This window comes from Rhinichthys klamathensis, unplaced genomic scaffold (genome assembly GCF_029890125.1).
Source record: "Rhinichthys klamathensis goyatoka isolate OS25496 unplaced genomic scaffold, OSU_Roscu_1.1 h1tg000330l_1, whole genome shotgun sequence".
NCBI lineage: Eukaryota > Metazoa > Chordata > Actinopteri > Cypriniformes > Leuciscidae > Rhinichthys > Rhinichthys klamathensis.
This window is the reverse complement of record NW_026606845.1, coordinates 62,633-87,496: the sequence shown is the minus strand read 5'-3', so window position 1 is coordinate 87,496 and position 24,864 is coordinate 62,633. Positions and strand designations below refer to the sequence as shown.

The window sequence follows — 24,864 nt, the reverse complement described above, 5'->3', positions numbered from 1 at the left end:
TCTGGTTCTGTTTGCTCCTTAAAGCTTTTATTGTCTCTTACAAATTATGAAAATGTGTAGAATCGAAAGTATCTTTCATTAAGTTTTTTTCATTTCTAAGAGTGTTTTATACAGGCTCTAGTCTAGGGAGTGAATTTACATGTACATTTTACTTTCGTCTTCTATAGGAATATTTATATAATGCAGAACAGTGTCATTTGTCCTTCTATAGAGAAGATGAAGCCTATGAGCTCTCAGTGTCAGACACTGTATCCTCCACTAGGTGGCGCTCTTTCAGTGTGATTAATGTAATATTCAGTCAGTGCTGATGGTGGGAGGAGCCAGTAAAGCTGATCATTACTGATAAAGAGCTGAAGAAAGAGGAAGGAACTAAAGCAGACAGATGTAGAGACAGAGAGATTCACACAGAGGACATTCAGCATAAAGAAGACTGAACTCAACTCACAATGAAGATCCTCCTCATCTTCTTCACTTTCTCCCTGATCTCAGGTCAGAGCTTTTCTCTTTCATCACTGCAGTAATGATGCTGTTTTCTGTTCATGAGGTTTCTGATAACAGTATCAATCTGATTGACAGGTGCAGTGAGATGTGTTACTGTCACTGGATATTCTGGAGGAAGCGTTCTTGTGGATTCTGGGAAACTTTGGTTCAGTAACTCTGCTAAATATACGGCCAAATTACCTGAGTGGAGAACAATAATAAATGATACAAAACATGATAAATGGATTAATGAAGGGCGATTCACACTGTTTAAAAACAATGAGGGGAAACTCATGATCTACATCAGAGAACTGAACCAACATGATGCTGGAAGATACGCAATTGAAGTCCTTCACAAGTGGCGTATATATATGACTTTGAATGTGGAAGAAGGTCAGTCATTTTTAGAAGTCTTTGTGTAGAAAAACCATTTCAAAGTGTATTCAAAGTTATATTCATAAAATATATTTATTATGTGTATTACAGATTCATGTTGTAAAATATCAAAGAGAGTGATGGTGAATATTGGAGAAACTGCATCCTTCAGCTGTGAATATTCACAGAATTATATAAACTATCCCAAGATCATATTCAAAGAAGGAGAAGACTCTATTGAGACGATTTACAGCACCTTGAAGAAGACCGAAAGATTCAGTGTTTCTGATGACAAACAGAAAAATATATTCAGTGTGAGAATTACTGCAGTGACTCCAGATGATGGAGGAGTTTATTTATGTGGAGTTTGGATCTACAGTCACTCGTACAGTTACTCCATTATTAATACTGTTCATCTGCATGTTATTGGTAAGTGAGACAAACAGTGATATCTGGTGGAAAAGTATCTACAGTCTGTTTGTGGCAGATCTTGATTGTTATTTGTGATTGACTCCTAGAGGGCCAGTGTCCTTCAGAGTTTAGCTTCAATCTTAGGGTGTATTCACACCAGGAAAGTCCGATAGTTCACTTGCTTTGGTCCGGACCAAATATATATATATTTTTATTTTGGTACGGTTCGCTTTCACACTGCTCTTTTTGCAAGTGAACCAAAATTTGTAAACGAAACCACACGTGTGCTAAGGTCGTCCATTCATTGGACAAGGATTCTCAAGTAGGGAAATCAGGAAGTGCAAAAAAGGCTTAACGTAAATTAATGCAGCATCATCCTTGTATTGTAACTATCGTTACATTATATGAACTGCAAATGCTTTTTTTGCATCTATGCGCGATTAGACTAAAGAGAACGCTCTGTATGTGAATGTCCTGATGCACACACTCATTCATTCCATTCCAATGATGCACACACGACGCGCACACAGCAAAATCACCAGTGTTAAATTAACACTGCTCAGTGTTTATATGAGTCCACACTCAGAGAGTGTTAAATGAACACTGAAGCAGTGCTAAAGTTAATGAGATAATTAAGTGATTCATTGAGTGATAATTGAGCATTATCGAAGACACCTGATGTTAACAAGCAGAATCACTGAAGGAGAAAATCGTAATTGGTATTACCAATTACGGTATAATCGCCATTGGTATAATCGCCATTATGGAGATCAGTGTTTGCTTTAGTTGGGCTCTTGACCCTTAAGTCTTTAACTTTAGTTCTTTGTTTGGCTGCTGTACCTGAATTATAACAGCCAGATGAACATAGAGAAAAGGTGATTTGATGGTGTCAGTTGTGTTTTAACATTATCATTATCTCATAATCATTTGACCTGAATAGAGCCCAATTTCTGAGTTACATTTTCTTAATTGATTATAGCAGCACTGTCCTTGAAAATCATAATATTTGCAACTTTTACAATGTAATCCAAATAATTTCTTAAAACTTAATCACATACAAAACTTTTTTTTTTTAAACAGACATCAAGAACCAGCCTGTGACTCTCAACAATGGTGACAATTATAAAGCATTTTGCAATGTATTCTGGATGCCACCAATCAAATCTCATTCATGGCTCCCATCATGCATTGCTGCATGAATAAATAATGAGCTTATGTTCAGAGGTCATCTGTTTGTCACCATTGTTGAGATTCATACGCTAATTCTTGATGTCTGCATGTGCCTACCTGAAATACTTTTTAAGGTGTTTTTTTTTTTGTAACGACTTGATCATTTGGATTTAATTGAAAATGCTAAAAAAAATGCATACTCTACAATGACAGTGCTGCTATAATCCATAAGGTAAACTTAACTCTGAAATTATGCTCTCAATGAGTTCAGTGATTCAGGCCAACTATTGATAAAACACAACCAACACCATCATATCACCTTTTCTCTTTGTTCATCAGGCAGGTATAACTCAGGTATAGCAGCCAAACAAAGAACTAAAGTTAATGATGTAAGGGTCAAGAGCCCAACTAAAGCAAACACTGATCTCCATAATGGTAACATACCAATTACGATTTTCTCCTTCAGTGATTCTGCTTGTTAACATTAGGTGTCGTCGATAATGCTCAATTATCACTAAATTAATTACTTAATTATCTCATTAACTTTAGCACTGCTTCAGTGTTCATTGAACACTCTCTGAGTGTGGAGTCATATAAACACTGAGCAGTGTTAATTTAACACTGGTGATTTTGCTGTGCAGAAAGACGCGCAAAAGATGTAATGTAGTAGGCTACAACAGATCACTTTCCCATAACGCAACTCCGAATACGGTAGTCTGTTAACTCAAAGGCGCAGTGTTTTCTTGCAATTGGGTCGGTTCATGTTCACACCGTAAACGAACCGTACCAGAGTTCGTTTGGAACCGTACCGAGACCACCTCTTCAGCTGGGTCTCGGTTCGGTTGTTTGGTCCGCACCCGAGTTCGATTGCTGTATTCACACCTTCCCAAAAGGTCCGCACCAAGGGAGGAAACGAACTAGAGTTCGATTCAATCGAACCAAACAAGGCAGGTGTGAATACACCCTTAATTAAACACATCTGAACCAGCTAATCAAGATCTCCAGGATTATTACACATTTTTTGGGTTCTTTCACAGTGCAGTTTAGTTTGAAACGGGGCACGGGTCGCATGAAAAATTGGAAATGTGTGTGCTGTCATGCGGACCCGGGGTACCAAACCCGAGACTGCCTGAAGGGTATTTATTTTTTCAAAGCTTTGAATCAATTGAACCAATTGCTTCGCAAAAGGATTCACTGTTTTGAAGCGTTCGAAACGCCACACGCTGGAGACTCCTGCTACACTAAAAAAATGATATGTTGGCTTTACTTAACTTTTTCATGTAAACAGGTTCCACCGGTTCCACATAACTATGTTTCGTTAAACAAACATAATATGTTCATGTAACTTCAACATCATGGAATTTGGTCATTTCAAGCGACCCAATTAGTCTAACTGGAGCTAAATTATGCTATTTACTTTTTCTAAGCTAATTAACAGGAGATTAGAACACTCATGTCCCATACACCGCACGACCGAGAGTGTTTCTACAGGTGGAGCATTGGTTAATTAAACCAACAGGAGGCAGTAACACTGTCTTTTCCTTCTTTTAATTAGGAACACAGAAAGAACTACTCAGGCAAGGCCCAATTGCCTTACACATCTCTCTCCATGACGGTGAGAGACACATTTTTACATTAGGCAGTAAATGGACCAATAACATCTGATCTAACTTGAACATTAACACACATAACTTTACTATCACAAAAACTTAAAGATCTTACTGTAATAACACATAAATCAACTCCCAATAAACAATTATCCATAATGCACCCAGCTGCTAGCGCTGACTGCCAGGTCATTACAATATGAATTGTATACTAATGCTTATATTTTTATTTGTTTCGGCTCACAATTGCTCTATACTCTTTATTTTTAACCTGAAAGTGTTAAAACAGATATCTGTGATGGATATAAAAGCACGCTGAGTTGGATTTCATGGTCAATTCTCAATATAAAACAGATAAAAACAAAGTAAATAATCAAATGGCCACAAAACCAGAAACAGAGCAGCTTTATGTTTACAGATGTAGATTCATGTTAACAATGTAAATTGGACCTGAGTGTCGCCATTTTGAATATTTGTGTAGATATTATTTAATTCATGTTTAGCTCTTGATTTATCTTTATGTGTTTGTGTTTTATTTTCATCAGATGTCTCCATGATCATCAGTATTTGTGTGTGTGTGAGTCTGCTGCTGATTGGTGGATTCACTCTGACTGTGTGTAAATTAAGACACATGAGACGGGGTGACGCTCACACACACTCTTCCGATCGGTCTACTGCACAGCTACCCACAATCCTCTCTGATGGACTCCTGTACACGTCTGTCAGTTTCCAGAAGCTTGAAGAGTCTCTCAGTGAAGCTTCAGTCTCTGTCAGTAAGAACGAGAATCACTCTGATTACACCACGGCCATCTACCGCACAAGACTCAACTAACTCACAGATCATCATTGTTATCATTAATGTAGAGACGTCCTGCTGTCTTGAATCATGAGACACTTTAAAGTTTCCAGCGCTGATCATGTTGCCTCTTTCACTTGTTTAAAATAGTTTGTCAGCTCAGTTTATCTGAGGTCGTGATGAAGACCGGAAATAAAACCCCTGAGCGACACTTCAGAATATACTGTAAAGTTTCCACTCCAGATGCAGAGACACAGCAGCTTTTCACACGCATAGTTAATAAAGACTTTTTTAGTAGCAGTTCGACCAAAGCCATGATGAGAAACCATGAAATGTAACCTGAGAATGCAGAGCTGTCAATGTTCTCATCTCTCTGAATATCCTGAGCTTTAGATTTGTACATGCATGATTTCAGTCATAAATATATTGTGAGAAAGGCTACTTTAGTACTTGATTGTTGTTTTTCGTTTAAGTTCACTCATGATACTCAGTTCATTTATCAGCTTTTTTAATTATTATGTATGTGCTTAAACTTGAACTATAGAATCATATCCCATGTATATTAATAAAAAAATGCTATATTGCTATTGTTTCCTGTTAATCATCTAAAGCGGTTTTATTTTAAGTCTTAGAATCACAGAAAGTGTATTTCATTAATGTCCATACATGTCTTCCTGGACACAACTGTCCACTGTCCAGTTACAGGACAATTGAAGTGAAGATGTACTGAGACAAGAACGCATTTAGCCAGTTTCATTTTCTTGTTTCTTTTGGTTTAGATTAAATAGTTTTTTTCAAGTCTGACTGATCAGCGTCTGACTTGAAGAAGTGCATGACAGTTTGAGACGGCACTGATTCCATGTTACTGTGATGTACGCCATCAAAGTACAATGAGAATTATTTTAATTTAATTCAATGGCTGAATCTTTCGAGGGACTCGGACTGAGTGTTGATAAATGGGACGGTCTAGTTTACTGAGGACTGATCTTGTTGCCTAGCAACCGTGACAGCTGCTGTTGACGAGTGACGTTTGTAATGGACTTTTTTGAAAGTTACATGAAACTGTCCGAAAACAAAATAGGGTTCACAAACTGTAACTGAACTTTATTCTTGTTCATATAGGCGCTGTATTAAGCGGTACATTAACATTTGAATGAAAAGTGTTTGTTGATTCATTAAAACGTCTGTGTATTTGACAAATATTGCATCTAATCCAGTACATTTGTGAGTAAGTATGCAAACACATGAGCGTCACTACGGGAAGCGGAAAGTGTCCGACTTCATGTCTCAGATCTCATCTCCTCCCGACTGCACTCGCCAACTCTCACCGATCGCTTCATCCAGCCGAAGTCGAACACACCTTGTGTCGTAGCTGGGAATGACATCACACAAAAATAACTGTGTTCCAGTAAAACTGCTCAGTAAATTGAGATGGACGCATCCAATGGTATTTTGCACTGATAATGTTGAAGTACCATGTCCATAAATAGAGGTTGGATAGTATTGTGTGAACAGTATTGAAGTAAACAGAAGTGCTAATAAAAAACGTATTACTACAGTCTCACTGCGGTTGGATTCTGAAGAGAGGATTGTTGCGGTTCCCAGTTTCCCAATCAATGCTTCAGTAGTTTCAACTGGTGGAATAAAAGGCACAAAGAAATTACTTAAAATTAAACCAGCTTCTCACACAAAGCTATTTATGGCTTCAGAAAATGGCTGGAGCACAACGCATGTGAACTACTGTTACGCTCTCAGTCTGCTGTAATTATACCTGTATCTCATTTATGATCAACACTTATTTAAATTCTCTAAACTCATAATCATTTAGTGAACTATTACTATTTACTTTTTTTAAAAAGATTGTGAGAGCACCAATGTGGTCGAGACTGTAAACAACCTATTGTCAAGTATTTGAGTTGATTCTTGTAAGCTGTTTGTTGAAGGATGTAGTTACGCACTTCTGTAATAGTGTGAATCTTTTTTTTTATGTTTTTCAACATTGTTAAATTTAATGTCATGTTGCATCTTATTTTAGTATGAATTTTGCATTCTTTCAAAATCTTTTGACTGACACTCTTGATACTCAAATCAGTTTTACCTGCGCACCGTCCAGTCCAGAACTGTCTTACATGCTCCTCATATCCACTAGGTGGCGCTCTTTCAGTGTGATTAATGTAATATTCAGTCAGTGCTGATGGTGGGAGGAGCCAGTAAAGCTGATCATTACTGATAAAGAGCTGAAGAAAGAGGAAGGAACTAAAGCAGACAGATGTAGAGACAGAGAGATTCACACAGAGGACATTCAGCATAAAGAAGACTGAACTCAACTCACAATGAAGATCCTCCTCATCTTCTTCACTTTCTCCCTGATCTCAGGTCAGAGCTTTTCTCTTTCATCACTGCAGTAATGATGCTGTTTTCTGTTCATGAGGTTTCTGATCACAGTATCAATCTGATTGACAGGTGCAGTGAGATGCGTTACTGTCACTGGATATTCTGGAGGAAGTCTTCTTGTTGATTCTGGGAGGTTCTGGTTCAGCGCAAATTCTAAATATATGGAAAAGTCGTCAAATGAGTGGAGACAAATAATGTATTATCTGAGACATGATAAATGGATTAATAAAGGACGATTCACACTGTTTAAAAACAATGAGGAAAACCTCATGATCTACATCAGAGATTTAATTCAACAAGATGCTGGAAGATACCAGATTACAGTTGAAGACCAGTGGTCCATTGATATGACTTTGAAAGTGAAAGAAGGTCAGTCAATTTAAGATTGAAGTCTTTGTTTTGTAAAACTACTGATTATGTTAAATATTTTATATATCTGAAATGTATTTCTTAATTGTGTGAATTACAGATTCATGTTGTAAAGTGTCAAAGAGAGTGATGGTGAATATTGGAGAAACTGCAACCTTCAGCTGTGAATATTCAGAGAATCATATTAATGATCCCAAGATCATATTCAAAGAAGGAAGATTCTCAATTAGAGAGTTGATACACACCACTGACACATGGAATAAGGAAGAAAGATTCAGTATTTCTAATGACAGACATACAAATCTCTTCGGTGTGAACATTTCTTCTGCGACTCCAGATGATGGAGGAGTTTATTTATGTGGAGTTTGGATCAACGGGGACTCATACAGTTACTCCATTATTAATACTGTTTATTTGCATATAATGAGTGAGTAGAACAAATAATCATTTTGTCACTGTTTTCCTTGTTTAATTTTTTTATCTTTGTTCTCCCAGCTTATAAACAAACTTTGAATGTTGACAGATTCGTGTTGTGGAGTGTCAAAGACAGTGAATGTAAACAGTGGAGAAACTGCTGCTTTCAGCTGTGAATATTCTCAGGATCAAAGGTATAATGGGAAAACCATATTCAAAAACAAAAATAACATTATTGATGAGGTGATCTCCACTACTGACACATGGGATAAGAAAGAAAGAGTCAGCATTCATGGTAACAGAAATAACAATCTCTTCACTGTGAGAATTACTGCAGTGACTCCAGATGATGGAGGAGTTTATTTATGTGGAGTTTCAGTCTACAGACACTCGTACAGTTACAACTCGTACAACAGACACTCCATTATTAATACTGTTCATCTACATGTTATTAGTAAGTAGAACAAACTCTATCGATCAAATCTGGTATAACATTTTTTGAGGTCTTTGTTCATGAAGAATTGATTAGGTATGATGCTGTGATTGACAGCTAAAGTGGGCGTGTCTAGAGTGACTGGCCACTCAGGAGGTCGTATGATGATCAAGTGTGAACATCCTCAACACAAAACCAAGCCAAAATACATCTGTAAAGAATCAGACGGATGTTCAGAGAGGAAGAATCCAGGAGTTCAGGATGAATGGGTGGAGAATGGAGATGTTTCTTTATATGACGACACCAGAGCAGGAGTCTTGATGGTGTTTTTTAGAGAGCTGAAAACTGCAGATGCAGGAACATACAGATGTGGAGTGAATGTGTCTCACTATACTGAGAGCTTCACTGAACTTCAGCTGATAGTCAGAGACGGTGAGGAACCGCACATGCTTTATCTCTTAAATCCAATATTTGTTCTGATTTTTATCGAATTGTTTGTTGTTGTTTTCTTTTTGTTGTTTTTTATAGATGTAAAATATCTAAAGAGGAAGACTAAATCTGCTCATCTTGGTGAAGAAGTCAACATCACCTGTCAGATCCCAGAGGAACAAGTTCATTTCTGTAAAGATGATGATGATCACATCTGTCAAAACATCCGCACATCTGCAGTGACAGAAATGAGTCCTTCATCTGAGAGAAATGAAGAGAGAGTTTTTACAGTGAGCATCAGTAATGTGAGTGTGAGAGATGCTGGAGTTTACTGGTGTGGAGCAGAAACCAGAGACACACATTTGACTTTCATCTCCCTGACCACCAAAATTCAGCTCGACCTCTTCAGTGAGTGAATTCAGATATAGTAATAGAAACAATGTAGCCATCAAACATTTATGTATTTACAGTGAGATGGATGTTGAGTTAAAAAGGTGTATTGTAAATGAATACAATATCTGATTGACAGCTAAAGTGGGCGTGTCTAGAGTGACTGGCCACTCAGGAGGTCGTATGATGATCAAGTGTGAACATACTCAACACAAAACCAAGCCAAAATACATCTGTAAAGAATCAGACGGATGTTCAGAGAGGAAGAATCCAGGAGTTCAGGATGAATGGGTGGGGAATGGAGATGTTTCTTTATATGACGACACCAGAGCAGGAGTCTTGATGGTGTTTTTTAGAGAGCTGAAAACTGCAGATGCAGGAACATACAGATGTGGAGTGAATGTGTCTCACTATACTGAGAGCTTCACTGAACTTCAGCTGGACGTCACAGACGGTGAGGAACCGTATATACTTTATGATTAATATAAAGTATTGTTCTGTTCTTTATGTAAACTTGTCCTGGTTTATAGGTGTAAAATATCCAAAGAGGGAGACTGAATCTTCTCATCTTGGCGAAGAAGTCAACATCTCCTGTCAGATCCCAGAGGAACATAAAGTTCATTTCTGCAAAGATGATGATGATCACATCTGTCAAAACATCCGCACATCTGCAGTGACAGAAATGAGTCCTTCATCTGAGAGAAATGAAGAGAGAGTTTTTACAGTGAGCATCAGTAATGTGAGTGTGAGAGATGCTGGAGTTTACTGGTGTGGAGCAGAAACCAGAGACACACATTTGACTTTCATCTCCCTGACCACCAAAATTCAGCTCGACCTCTTCAGTGAGTGAATTCAGATGATTTCATTGCTGTAAATAAGAGTGGCAAGTCATGATGTAACCATCTGTTAAATGGCATAAAGTCTAACTGTATCTGCTTAGGATAAACTTAAAGCTACAAAAAATATAAAAATCTTGGTAAATGTATGCCCATTATTTAGTTAGGGTGACCATATTTTAGTCTTCAGAAAAGAAGAGGGGGGGGGGGGAGAACGCATTCTCATCCTTTGGCGTCATATAGGTGACGCCATATGACATTTCGTCGAAATCTTACGCACATGGCATCCTTTAGCGTCAATATAACACACACTGTTATGGGTAGGTTTAGGTCTGGGGTCGGGTTACGGTTATGACGCCTTGGGATCTGCGTCTCATATTCACGCTAAACAATGCCATGTGCGTTGGATTTACACGCGCGTCACCTGTATGACGCCTTGGGATCTGCGTCTCATATTGATGCTAAAGGATGCCATGTGCGTAAGATTTCAACGAAATGTACAAGCGTCACATGTATGACGCCAAAGGATGAGAACGGGCTGGTATTACTGATGTAATGAGTAATACATAATTTCCATTCAACTTTTAGCCCGCAACAATAGAATAATGACAAACAAATTAAAATTAAAAATTTGTACACGGTGCACTCCGTCTCAAACTTGTCCCGATTGGAATGGTACGTGTGAAATCTTTTTTGCACTAGAAACAGTATAGTTGAAATTGTACCCCACACTATTCTAAGAGGATAAAAAAGAAGAAAAAATGTAAAAAGGGCAAAAGCTCAGCCAACGGCCTCATTTAAATATTCTCCTCTTTTTTTAATGCACACAAAGCCCTCTGATCTGAGTGCGGCTTTCTCCTGTTTTGGTGCCTCTGCACACTCGGCTTCTGCTCCTCTCTCCAGGACCTCGATCCCAGCAGGAGCTCAGATTATTTGGGAGGAGTTCACAGCCGGCGCGGAATAAATTCTGCGTTCGACTGTGTTCTCGCCTCTCTAAACCTGTTCACCATCTCAACAGTAGCGCCAAACAGTCCTGAGGGCGAGACGGGCATCCAAGAGGACAGCTTCGTCACACTCCTTGATCCCCTACAAATTGATCCACAGATGCCTCTCCGTCGTCACCATAGCAGCTATAGACCATCCAAGGGAACGGGCTGCCTGCCTGGTAGCATAAAGAGTTCGGTGGTCATGCGCAGTTCAGAAACCCCCTCGGGGGACAACCCCTCCCCCTGATCCAGGTCTTTGAGCAGATCTGCCGGGTAAGCTTGTAATATTGCCATAGTATACAGAGTCCCACCAGTCTGACCGGTTGCTGCATATGCTTTGTCCACCACCCTCAATGTCATTTGACATGGCTTAGACGGCAAAATGGGAACCTTCATCAATGAAGATGTCCCCGGGACACATAATTCGCTAAATTCCTCTACACCCGAGGCATCCTCCCATAACCCGGAATATGGATGTTTCCATGAACCTGACACCTCGATGTGCAGGTCGGGAAGAAATGGAAAGCTCACCCGGAGCTTTACAACATGAATAAATAAATTATGTATTTATATAGCGCATTTCCTATGTACTGCCACAGAACAACGGCGCTAGTGCGCTCACCACACACCAGCTAGCTTTTAGTTGGAGAGGATAGAAAGTGATCGAGCCAATTGATTGAGCCGATTGATAATGGTCAATGGAGGGAATTTGGCCAGGACACCGGGGTTACACCCGTACTCTTTACAAGATGTGCCATGGGATTTTTAATGACGAGTCAGGACCTCGGTTTAACCAAGGACGGTGCTTGTTTCAGTATAGTGTCCCCGTCACTAAACTGGGGTATTAGGACCCACACAGACCACAGGGTGAGCACCCCCTGCTGGCCTCAGTAACAACTGCTTGACTTAGTAGATATCGCTCATCTAATCAACTGTCTGCAATCTCGCATTTCAAGCTGGACCATTCGAAACTCAGTCTGTCTGTAGAATGAGTCATAAGCTCCCCTAGCTTATTGTATTCAATGTTTAGCTGGACCAGGAAACAGATAATTTATAAATATCTGTCTCTACTTACACCACGCTTTCTATATAGTCAAAATCATAAGCGAGCAACGAGTCCTCATTTACCATGGAAGAAGCGGCCGGGCTGGCTTCCACTTCGGGCATACAGACAGCAGAGCTTGCAGGAGAAGTGAAGGGAACTTTCTTATGCTCCTCAAACAGGTCCGTGTGAGATCCTCACGGCTGTAGCCTGTGCGCTGCCTCAGCAATCACAGGGCTGGACGCCTCTGGTCTTCTGGTCTCCAGCTTCGCCTTGGTGTGTGGATGCCCTGGCTCCACTTCAGGCCACGAGCCTGACACTAACCTGTTGACCACTCGGCTCCACCATGGCTTCTCGCTCCCTCGGCTCCACCTAGGACCATCGTTCGTACCTCAACTGCTCATCACCGAGGCTCCGCCCTGGCCTCCAGGCATTTGCAGCTTATATGAGCTTTATGGTATTAATAACTCAGTATCAATTGTGTTAAATGAACACATATTTGTTTGTTTGCAGTGGCTCCAGTAGTGAAACATGAAGGAGAATCTGCTGAGATCTTCTGCCCTTATGATTCAACCTATAAATCAAAGTCTCTCTGTAAGGGGAAGTGCTCCACTAGAGATAGAAATACTCTCAATGAGACTGTGAGAGAAGAGAAAGACACCAAGACTGACAGATTGACTCTGAATGAAGACGTCACTGCAAGTGTCTTCACTGGGACCATCACTGGACTGACAGCAGAGGATGCTGGGAAATACTGGTGTGCAGTGACATTAGAGAGAGATGTGAATTATCTTTACACTCATCTGATCGTCATCATGAACGAGGGTGAGGAAGGTTTATACATCTGAATATGTGAAACTATGGCTGTGAATTGATGTTCTTATATTTCTAATATTTCCAGAGCTGAACTTGACTAAGTATGAAGGAGACGACATGTCAATCCAGTGCAAACATCATGATGAACTTCAGAAATGCTTCTGCAAAGCACATGAACCCTCTGTGTGTGTGAAGGATGGAGTTTCATTGGAGAAGATCAGAGATGATCGATTCTCTTTCAGTGATGAAGCTTCTACTGGAGTCTTTACTGTAAACATCACTGATCTGAGAGAAGAGGATTCTGGGATATACTGGTGTGGAGCTCACATCACCACTAAAGTCAATCTAGAAGTCAAGAAGAGTAAGCATTCCCTTTATTTCCAAAGTTGATTGTTATGCTGCTAATTATAATTGAATTGCGGTTTTTAAACTAATGCCATAAACAACAAGTCTTGGTAAAAGCAATATTCTGGGTTCAATACAAGTTAAATTTTTATAAAATACTATTAAGTGCTGTGACATCAACATTCAAATATAAAATCGTGAGCTGTACATTTTTGCATTTAAACCCTCCAAACATTATTAGGAGTCGTGTCGTGACCTCAGCCTCAAAGAAAATGAGGAACGAGTCAAAATAATTTTTCGTGGCAATCAGCTCTATGCAACAAGTCTGATCAACATCAAAACTTTAAATGGGGCTCAACCTGAACTACATTGTTTCTATTTTAAGGTGATCATAAGCATCAGTGATGGCCTTGACCTCACAAATAGTGGTAGATATTGAGATTAAATGTAGAGATATGGTTGAACAAGAGGTTGGTGGTTTGTGATCTCCTCAGATTGAAAGCAGAAGTGAGAAAACTGAACAGCCACAAATAGATTTTAGGAAATTCACAGATGCAAATGATATTACATTATACCAAAGTTAAAGCTAAACTATATATATACGTATATATATGTGTGTCTTTATGAAAAATGGTGGTTTAGAGATTGATTTTTAGAGATTAAACTGTTCACCGTCTACTTGTTCTCCAGACTTTTCTGCCAGAATCGTCATCTCTTGTGTTTGTGTGTCTTTACTGCTGATCGGAGCGTCAGTGCTGTTATTATACAAATTAAGATACATCAAGACACGAGGTGAGGATCGCACACACGTAAACACACACATGATCTATCGGTCTGCTGGCCTTGTGTGACCTGCTACTGTTTCACATTATCCCTGCGCTTGTGAATTCAAATTACATTACACTCTAAAATTGCTGGGTTGTTTTAATCCAAATTTGGGTCAAATATGGACAAACCCAGCCATTGAGTTATATTTTTAAATGAAAATTTTAACCCAACGGCTGGGTTTGTCCATATTTGACCCATATTTGGGTTAAAAAGACCCTGACTTTTTTAGAGTGTAGCAGTCAAAGCCAGTTGTCATCTAATTTAAGGAAAAGGTATCTATAACTTTCTAGATGACTTTTTTTACTCCAATACTGCACATTTTGAGACACCCAGGTCCAAAATGACAAGAACAACTCATATTTTGTTTCCCAAAGTCACCCTTAGTGTATAGTTTTATCTTATGATGATTTTTAAAAAATATTCTTATATTCAGTAATTGTTAGTAACTCCACTGGATGAGAACAACACCTGGACTGAATTAACAAAAGCTGAATAATGACACTTTTATGCTTTTTTAAGCTGCTGTGTGGGTGAATTGAGTTTGTTTCATAACTGATACAACATTAAAATTGTTATTGAATCAGAATTTAATTCAGTTGAATAGTGACACTATTGTCTGCTTAGACTAGATGAAATTGTATTTTTCATAAGAACACTGTTATTGTCATGTCTATTACTGTGAAGCTGCTCTGAATTGTATAAAGCGCTTTAGAAATACGTTTTTTACTCTGGTTATTCCTCAGATCAGCACTCTTCCACAGACGGGACAGAGATGAGCAGTGCAAAGGTGAGGGGGATTTAGTTTCTTGTTTATTGAACTGACTGTTTGCTGACTGTATTTTGCACATGAAGCATAACTAGAACTATATGAAATACGGAACATGTAAATGACCAGCAGTGACCCCACATTCAGACGTTCAAGGGTGAAAATAAATGGAAAATTGTGATATGCAATAAGCAAATTATATTTTTTTAAGCAAAAAACATATACTTTAAAGTTGCGATGAAAAAGAAGAAGTGACAAATCTTTTCTTTCATTTTGCATTCATCTGAGAGAAATGATTTATAAAAAAAAATAGGGTGTGGAGATTTGGTTCTGTCTGTCGTTGTTGATTGGATGTTGAGAGTTTTGTCTGTCGTTGTTGATTGGATGTTGAGATGTGGGCGTGGCACTCAGAAATGGAGGTGAAACTGAATGCAATGCAAAAATATAAAATATGAATTACATGCATTAAGGCAATCAGTGTCCTCAAATGTAATGAGTTATCTTAACTTTTTGTATATGACTGTGTGTGATATTGTGAGTTAGCAGTAACTGCACACTTAAAGTTTGTCATTGCACTATATTTTACTCAATATAGTGAAGTTTCAGCTATATAAAGTATTTAAATGCAGTGTAAAGTTTAATTGTGTTTTAAGAAATATTATAGTTTTAGTGGACTCAATTCAAATAAGTTCAGAGTACTCATAACTATTGTTTTTTTATAAACTTGATTTTAATTGAGGCAATCAGTTTCCTCAAATGAAATGAGTTAGCTTAACTTGTTAGGTTTTACAGTGAATGAATCAATAACATGCGTTTAGAAGATAGATGTGGTGAATGTTTAGTTCATTACACTGTATTAGTGAATTTGGAAAACCCCTCTCTCTGTGAATCTGCCTGTTATTTCCTGAACTGAATCTAGTTGTTATCTCTTGTCTTTTCTTGTTTTCAGGCGCCTCAGGCTGCGTGTGACTATGAGAATATCAGAGACGTCAGACAGCGTATAGTCTCAGGAACTGGGGACGATGTGTTATATTCCAACGCGAAACTTTCCACAGACTCTTCTGATCTGAACCACACGCTATATTCCACCGTCCAGTTACCCACAATCCCCTCTGATGGGCTCCTGTACGCCTCTGTCCGTTTCCAGAAGCACAAAGAGTCTGTCAGTGACGCTAAAGTCACTTTCAATAACGAGGAGATTTACACCACGGTCAGTCCCCGCATGAGACTCAACTAGTTCACTGAGATTATTACTGTACTGTGTTGCTCTTTATGGAAGCTGGTCATGATTACAGTGACATTTTAATGTGTACAGTGACTCCCAAAACCATGTTGGCACTTAAGACTCACACTTAAAACTATGAATGCCAATTCATTAGATACAAAATGTTAAATCAAGAGCCATTTATTGTTAAGAAACACAGCACAAGCACAATTTACAATCAAAACAAGAAGTATTGTGTGGCTTTATGCTTGTTTATGATTAGTGGAACACAGTGAGCTACGCTTGCGGTTACTCAAAAACGGCTCAAAAATGTGAAGTTATTTGTGAGGAAGAACTCATTTGTTTGTATGTAACGTTTGATCTGCACTGTGTTTACTGTCGGACATTTATGGATTTACTATAGTTAGTCATTTTGTCACACCCGCGTGAAATTACAGATAACAGAAACTGTAGATAAACAAAACAAAACAAAACAAGAGCACAACACCTGCTAGAAATCTACAAGAAAACAACTTTTTTACACCGCAGGGTTTTAAGGTGTTTACATCCAGAAGCGTCTAGAAAGGACTAACGCAGCAGAATGCAGGGTGTAATTAATCAACGCTATCTCACGACCAATTCGTCCGAATTTGACGAGTGATTAAAAGATGGCTAATTCGTACGAATTTGTACGATTTGTCTAAACCCACGTGATGGGTAGGTTTAGGGGCGGGGTCAGGGGTAGGTCAGTCGTACGAATTCATAAGAATTGGGCAACTCGTCAAATATGTACGTTTTAGCAAAAATCGTACTAATTCGTACGAGTGAGGTCGTACGAATTGTTACGAATTAGCCATCTTTTAATCACTCGTCAAATTCGGACGAATTGGTCGTGAGATCGGGTTGAATTAACCACTTACAGATGTATTTGCATTATGAATTTTTCTTACTGCAACTGTTTATTTATATTTTCTAATTACACTGTTCATGTTCAGATATGCCTCATCTGGAGTAAGAGAGCCATATGAAATAAAGCAGTGTTAGATGCCATATCAGTTATGACACTGAGATATTAATGCATGCTGAATTAATCATGCTCCTTCTTATCATGTATTACACATTTAATATTATTATACATGTGTGTGTGTGTGTGTGTGTGTGTGTGTGTGTGTGTGTGTGTGTGTGTGTGTGTGTGTGTGTGTGTGTGTGTGTGTTTATACAGGTCTCTATTTATCAGTGTGTGTGTGTGTGTGTGTGTGTGTGTTTTATACAGGTCTCTGTTTATCAATGATCAGGTGTTTTATATTCATAGTGATCATCTTACAGGGAAACTAACCTGCAGAATCAGCTTTAAAGTCAGTGTCTGACTGCTGATTATTTCGTTTTTATACTGCACTTGTTCTGTTTGAGATCGCCGCCTTCTGTTTAAACATTAAACATTGTTTTGAACAATCTCCAGTTTTCTGGTTTGACAATTATTTATTAACAGCCAATGAACAGTGGCATCCTGAATTAAGAAAAAAAGCTTCACACACTGATTTCAAGCCACATTTGGATGCAAGTGTCTGTGTTTTTCTGCTCTTCAGACTCTCTCTCTCTCTCTCTCTCTCTCTCTCTCTCTCTCTCTCTCTATATATATATATATATATATATATATATATATATATATATGTTTTATGTCCTATGTCCTATATATGTAAAACACGTGTGCTAATTTGTTTGGCAGAAGCTTCAAACCTGCACACAAGACAGAAGCACAGAAAGATGGTCTTTGGTTTAACTGTTGTGTGTCAGTGACAGGAGGATGTATTTCATCACAGTGAGTCAGAAGACTTTAGCGAGGAGGAAAAGGAAGAGGTGGAGCTGTTTGTTTAATAAAAAACTCTTTAAGAGCACAAGATAAAAACACACAATCAGACACAGCGGAAGAACTCGCAGTGTCTCTGACCGATGAACAATACAAGCGGATTCACAGTTTTATCATTCGTGATTATGAAGACCTTCCTCTTCTTCCTCTTCTTCACTCTCTGCCTGATTAAAGGTCAGACGTTTATAATTACAGTATCTCAGACTTTAACTATTTACTCACCTGATATTAAAGCATGAGGATTGTCATGTGTAAGCTTGTGACTACGCATGGACTGAGTACACACACACACACGTTAACATGGTCTGTCATGTTTACACAGATGTGTAGCGTTTCAGTCTATCGTGTATTTGCTATCCCAGACTGTTGTGGTGTATCATGTCCTATAGCTGATCTTAATATTGTAAAGTTTTTATTTATTTTTTTATTTTATTTTTATTGACAATTATTGTGGGACTTCCACCATGTGGCCCAAAAAATCATCCTCAAAACTTAGCCAGCGGTTTCCCTTCTCACTTCTGGCCTCCATCTTATCAAGCATTGTGCTATTATGTGTTTTGCCTGTCCACTTTATTTGTGAATTTTTACATTTTTGTTAGTATGACATTGTAAGGCTCTTAAAAGAGGAACTGAATTTGATTGACAGGTCACATGAGTGATGCTGCTGACGCCGTGACTAACATCACAGGAGGAAGTGTCATCATCAAGTGTATGTATATAACTACAATTGAGAAAACAAGAGAAAGTGCAAAAAGCTTTTGCAAAGTGTCTGCCAGTGGCAGTGAATGTACAACCTTGACAGAAGTAGCGAATGATTTATGGATCCCAGAAGAGAGATTCTCTATGATTGAGGATAAATCTCTGGGCTTGATCAGTGTCTTCATCAGAAACCTGACCGTAACCGACAGCGGGACGTACAGATGTAGAGCCGGCAGTCAACCGGTTCAGGAGGTGAATTTCAATGTGAAACAAGGTAATCATTTATATTTATTTACCATGTTACTCATTTCCTCTGTCCGGCCTTTGGGTTTAACATCTTATGTTTGTTCTTAATTTTAGAGACTTAATTTAACAGTAACATAATTTGTTACACTTTGTTAATTAAAATGATTGTTTTCAGAGCCGTGTTGTGGGAGATCAGAGGATCAGACTGCTTATTTAGGAGGAACTGCTGTCATTCACTGCAAATATCCAGAAGAATATAAAGATCATGGCAAGCAATTGTTCAAAGTGCAGAATGGATCATTAGAGTGTATTATTACTGCATTTGGAAGTCCGTTCACCAATGGGAGGTTTTCTCTGAATGTAAACGAACAGGAACATGTTTTCTCTGTGACTATTGCTGATGTGGAAAGAAGTGATGCCGGGGTGTATTTCTGTGGGATACACACCAACATCTACACTCCCCTTCTCACAGAGATTCAGCTTCATGTTTCAGGTGAGAAACAATTAGTAACAAATTACACATTAAATGTGCATGTAATGTCAATTAAACAGTGTAATTTTGATGCCTGACCTATCTTCTGTATGTGGGCGACAATGGAAAATCAAGAACAAACAGATGCTTCAGGCCAGTCTGGTGAGTTCTTTACACACAATATACCTCAGAATATCACAGAATATGACAGTTCAGAACAGCAAAGTGGAAGTGATGTGCTGCTTTACCATTTTATAGTATTTTTCTGACTTTGGTCATTGCAAGGATATTTTCCCAACATTCGCCGTCCTCCATGAAAACACTGTGCATCAGCCCACATTTCCCATCTCAACCTACTTTAAACATGGCCAGGGGAGACCGATAGCTGCTGTGAATGGTATTCTTTATTACTGTAGTTTTTTCCACAACCGCCACATTGCCTTGCCTTCTCGTTAAAGAAGTGCATATGTACATATGTGAATAATCTTTTGAAGCATACTGTATGTTTTATACACAGCGAAAAAAGCCTGTATTTGACCGAAATTCCAGAATTGTCAGCTGACTATTGATAGCATTGTGAATGTTTGTATGGATGTCAATAAAGAGGATGCTAAATATAATTTTGGCTTTAAGATTTTGCCAATTAATAGGCAAGAATAAACCTGATGTCCTTCATGATTCCTACACTGTAAAATCCAACAGTGATTCTAACCAACACTTTTTTCTTTTCTTTTTTTTACTTTACTTAATATCTTAACTTAATTGTTGAAATCTAGTAATCTGTACCATTCACATACTATGCTTTTTTTTTTTTTTACTCAGAAAACCTGTGTTAAGATTAACTGATTGGTTTGAGTGCCATTTAAAAAAAAAAAGTGATGCGTGGAAATTCTTAATAGACTTTTCACTCATTTCCTGTTATCTTTGCATTCACCGATTTCCCAAATTGATATTGAATGTTGAATTGTTAATACAACTTAAAAATTTGAGAGAACATCAAATAAACTGACTTCTTAAATTATTGTTGATTTTCCTAAAATGTTAAAGTTTGAACTCGTCATTATGGTGATCAGTGTTGCCATTGGTTGGGCACTTCATTTATATTATTGGAAGTAATAATTAGTTTGCTTTTATAATTAGTTTAAATGTGATCTAACTTCTGAAGTGAAATATACTAGCTAAGAATTTATTATTTTTATTAACATTTTATTGCATTTATTAACATATTATTCCTATTTCACTTTTTTTCAGCTTTTTTTTTTACAGCAATCGTTTTTTACAGCAATCTTTTTTTATTTAATCAATTTTATAGTGTGATCTTTGTGACAAAAAAGCCACGACTTCAGAAGTGGGAGATTTCTGATAGCATGTGAAGGCAGCATCAGATCTCAGTTTTGACTGTCATGTGTGTGTTTTTCAGATCTCTACATCATCAGTACGGTGTGTTCGTGTGTGATTCTGTTGTTAGCTGTAGGACTGAGTTTGTCGTTGTTCAAGTGCAGATGTAAGAAGACAGAAGGTACAAACTCAAACACTCTGGTTTTATGAATTGAAACCAAACATGAAATGTTTTAACTTCTATATGTTCACTGTCATGGTTTCATCATTTTGTCCAGCCACAGGTTCAGTCTCATCGGATCAGAGGGACACAAGAGACGGTGATGAGGTAACACTGCATGTTTCACTTTTCACTTTTCATACAGTCTTTCTCTGTTCGCATGATTTCTGTTATACAGTATTGCCAAAACAATGTAGAACCATGTTTGTGTACAACTGCAAAAGTCCTTTAAAAAGATTATAATTATATATCATGTTATTAAATATAATGAATATGTCCCTTTCAGGAAGTCAATTCTCCTTATTATGAAGCGATTCAGGACTCTGCTCAGGTGTCCATTGGTTTAAACACAGTTTACGCCACGCCATTTACCCACAAGCCCCTCTGACAGTGATTTCTACGCACTGGCTGAAAAGCCATGACACTGAACACTGAAGACACACATCATAATCTCTCCATGCTTTCCTCATTGATTTGACTCATGTATGCAGTTTGAAATGTTGTATAAATATATATATTTTTCAATTATTTGGGATTATTGCCAATCTTTTTTGTTTTATTTTGACAACCAATCGTCTGCTACAGTCATACAAACTCTGTTGACATAAAAAAATATATATGTTTATATGAATGATGTCATTAAAATGAACCACTTTAAGACCAAATGTGGGTTTAATGGCCTTTAAAGAGCACACAGCATTAAGATTATTTAAAGTAATGATTCATTTTGAAAACTGAAGTCATCCATAAAGTTTTTTTTTTTTCTGACAATCACCACGTGAAAAGAAAGTATGCAAATTGACACAACAAGGGTCAAAGGGGCAATATTTCACACAACTGAATGAATACATATATATTTTTTGGTAGTACAATGTTATAATATATAATTGAATATTTTTTATAGAAGTAATATTTTATTGAAAATGCCCTTCCTCTGATTATGGACACTAATCACATTATTAGATTATACTGACACCAAGTGGTCGAATATTCAGTTTAACACAGTACAATATTTTTGAATGTTGCACATGTCTCTAGATATGATGATCAGTGTTTAGGAACTGATGAAATATAGTTATTCTTATTCTGACATGTTTATGGTTTCTAAACTGCCCTAAATCTCTTTGAAGATCAGAGTATACATTTTTTTTGTGTTTGCTAAATGAATAAATGTAAGTGTTGGACTGAACTTAATTTAGAAGGATGTCCTGTTACCTTATCGACTACAGTAAAAGACCTGGGAGTTATACTAGACCGCAACTTGTCTTTCGAAAATCATATTTCATATGTTACAAGAACTGCCTTTTTCCACCTTAGAAACATTGCTAAATTACGTAACATGCTATCTGTTTCCGATGCAGAAAAGTTAGTTCATGCATTCATGACCTCGAGACTAGATTACTGTAATGCTTTATTAGCTGGTTGTCCTGCATCCTCAATAAACAAGCTACAGTTAGTGCAAAATGCAGCCGCTAGAGTTCTTACTAGGTCGAGAAAATATGATCATATAACACCGATTTTATCATCTCTGCACTGGTTACCTATTAAGTTCCGTATCAATTACAAAGTACTACTACTGACCTATAAAGCCCTAAATGGTTTAGCTCCTGTGTATTTAATGGACCTTCTATCGCCCTACAATCCATCGCGTTCTTTAAGATCACTAAATTCGAGGCTTCTGGTCATTCCTAGGATATCTAAGTCCACTAAAGGAGGGAGGGCGTTCTCACATTTAGCTCCTAAACTCTGGAATAGCCTTCCTGATACTGTTCGTGGCTCAGACTCGCTCTCCCAGTTCAAAACTAGATTAAAGACGCATCTCTTTAGCCAAGCATTCACATAATGCTTACCTTCTATTGTTGAATCAGATCGAATGCATTAATATTATGAACAGCAGCTACGCTAATTATTTCCCATCTGCTTTTCTGCTGTTATCTCGGGACGCTAGTCCCGAGGTAAATAGCGTTCGTCAGCTCCAGTTTGTATCCAGCCTCTCACAGAGACTTCAGATGCTCCAACACCTTCGATGAGACGACTAGACGCCTGTGAAGAGACGACTCAACGCCGGCGATATGTTATGCCCTAAATTAATACATGATGATTAACTAACTATATTCTTCTATGTACATTTCTGAAATGCACTTTCTGTAAAGCTGCTTTGAAACAATATGTATTGTGAAAAGCGCTATACAAATAAATTTGAATTGAATTGAATTGAATTGAACTTATTCAATGAAGATGTCAATAGAGGGCGCTGCAGACACTGCATTACATACAGAGGAGGAGCAAATGACAGTAGCTGCGTCCCAATGTGCATACTATCCATCCTAAATAGTATGTGACATTAGTAATTTTCAATACTATTTAGGGCATAGGGACGCAGCTAGTGTGTGTGTGAAAAAAAAAAAAAACTTTATTTACGGTACAAAATCACTTCACAAGTAGTTGTTTTTTTTAACTTACAAAATTAAATCAAAAACAAAATAAATATTAATTATTCATGAACAATTGTACACAAAACATCACAACTAGCCTACACCATTTCAAAAAGTAGTAAGAACAGTTTGTTAAATCTAAAATCAATCAAAATTATTGCTCTAAGTAGAAACTTAAAAACAACAATAACATCATCATTGCTTTTTTGTTCTTTTTCCTTTTATTTTTATTTCTACTCATGTAGATCACCATTTTAGCCTGCCCAAGAATAAAATTCAACATTTGAAACGTAACACGCTTTCATAACAAGCCAAAAATAAAAGTTTCTGGACAAAAGCACTCATTAAAATTATTACACAATTCTTTCACCATTACAAACAAAGGTTTAAGTCTGAGGTATTGCACACAAGCATGAAACAGTCTCTTTTTGAGGACAAAACGGACAACCTGAGTTTTTCTGAATCCAAGAATTCACCGCTTTTTTTGTTTAAAGAAACACCCTGAATACTCTTCAACATTTGGTTGAATTAACAAACACGGAAAAGGATCTTTACTGTCAGGGACAATAGTCCCTGAAAAGAAGTTCTGTAACATTTTTTTCATTTATTCCTATTGTACAGTAACACCTTTTACATTCGAAAAATTAGGCCCAGTTTAGCACATAAACTGTTTTAAAACTAAAACTCCTGAGTTTCTTATTGAATCCTGGTAAAAAAAAATTGGACGCAGACAGATCCAGTCTTGCCTTAAAAATCAAGGGATCATTCAGCAACCAAAAAATGGAATGAAAATGTTCAGTCCTTTTGAATATGAAAAAAACTCCAAATCTGATTAAATCTGATCTGCTAAATCTAATCTGATCTGCTGATTAAAAGACGTACATTTTAAAATATCCAAACACTTAAGGTCCAATAAAAAAAAGAGATTTATTTATTCCAATGTTTCCAACAGTCCTGAGTAAAACACAACTGTAAAGATGCAATCCTGCTCTGGAGATGAAACAATTCTTGGCCCTCTTCTTTTTTGGGCAAAAAAATTCAATTCTCCTCTGACCAACGAAGGAACAGTGCATGATTCCGGCAGCATTACAAGTCAGATTGGAATCGGAACATTTAGAGTATTTATCCATTTCCATCTTTTTGGAAGTCCAAGTAATCACGCCGGTATTAAGACGAGTTGTTGAGGATCAGTGCCGTCCACCATAGAGGGTCCATATTGCCGGCGTTGAGTCGTCACTTCATAGGCTTTGTGATTGGGGCATCTGAAGTCTCCGTGAGAGGCTGGATACAAACTGGAGCTGACGAACGCCATTTTCTCGGGACTCGCGTCCCGAGATAACAGCAGAAAAGCAAAAAGGGAAAATAATTAGCGTAGCTGATGTTCATAATAATGATTTCCATAACACAGGCGTAAATGATAAAACATAAAGACAGTGACTCTTGCGTCCCAAAATCACCCCCCTCCGTCCCCCACTCAACTCAGTCCAGCTTACTGA

At 37.8% G+C, this 24,864-nt stretch overlaps 2 protein-coding genes across 2 annotated transcripts; both read left to right on the top strand.

The window, feature by feature from the left end:
* The first annotated feature begins 368 nt into the window (after nucleotides 1-368).
* On the top strand, nucleotides 369-16,157 carry LOC130105900 (polymeric immunoglobulin receptor-like). Its single transcript, XM_056272085.1, has 8 exons — nucleotides 369-489; nucleotides 577-873; nucleotides 967-1,284; nucleotides 12,646-12,957; nucleotides 13,034-13,309; nucleotides 13,984-14,085; nucleotides 14,865-14,908; nucleotides 15,837-16,157. The coding sequence occupies exons 1-8, from the start codon at nucleotides 447-449 to the stop codon at nucleotides 16,122-16,124; spliced, it is 1,680 nt and encodes a 559-aa protein (XP_056128060.1). The 5' UTR covers nucleotides 369-446; the 3' UTR covers nucleotides 16,125-16,157.
* Nucleotides 16,158-18,733: 2,576 nt separating this feature from the next.
* LOC130105835 (polymeric immunoglobulin receptor) lies at nucleotides 18,734-21,407 on the top strand. Its single transcript, XM_056272034.1, has 6 exons — nucleotides 18,734-18,931; nucleotides 19,079-19,396; nucleotides 19,502-19,537; nucleotides 20,796-20,894; nucleotides 20,998-21,041; nucleotides 21,220-21,407. Exons 1-6 carry the CDS (start codon nucleotides 18,802-18,804, stop codon nucleotides 21,319-21,321), a joined length of 729 nt encoding a protein of 242 aa, XP_056128009.1. The 5' UTR covers nucleotides 18,734-18,801; the 3' UTR covers nucleotides 21,322-21,407.
* The last annotated feature ends 3,457 nt before the right edge of the window (nucleotides 21,408-24,864 follow it).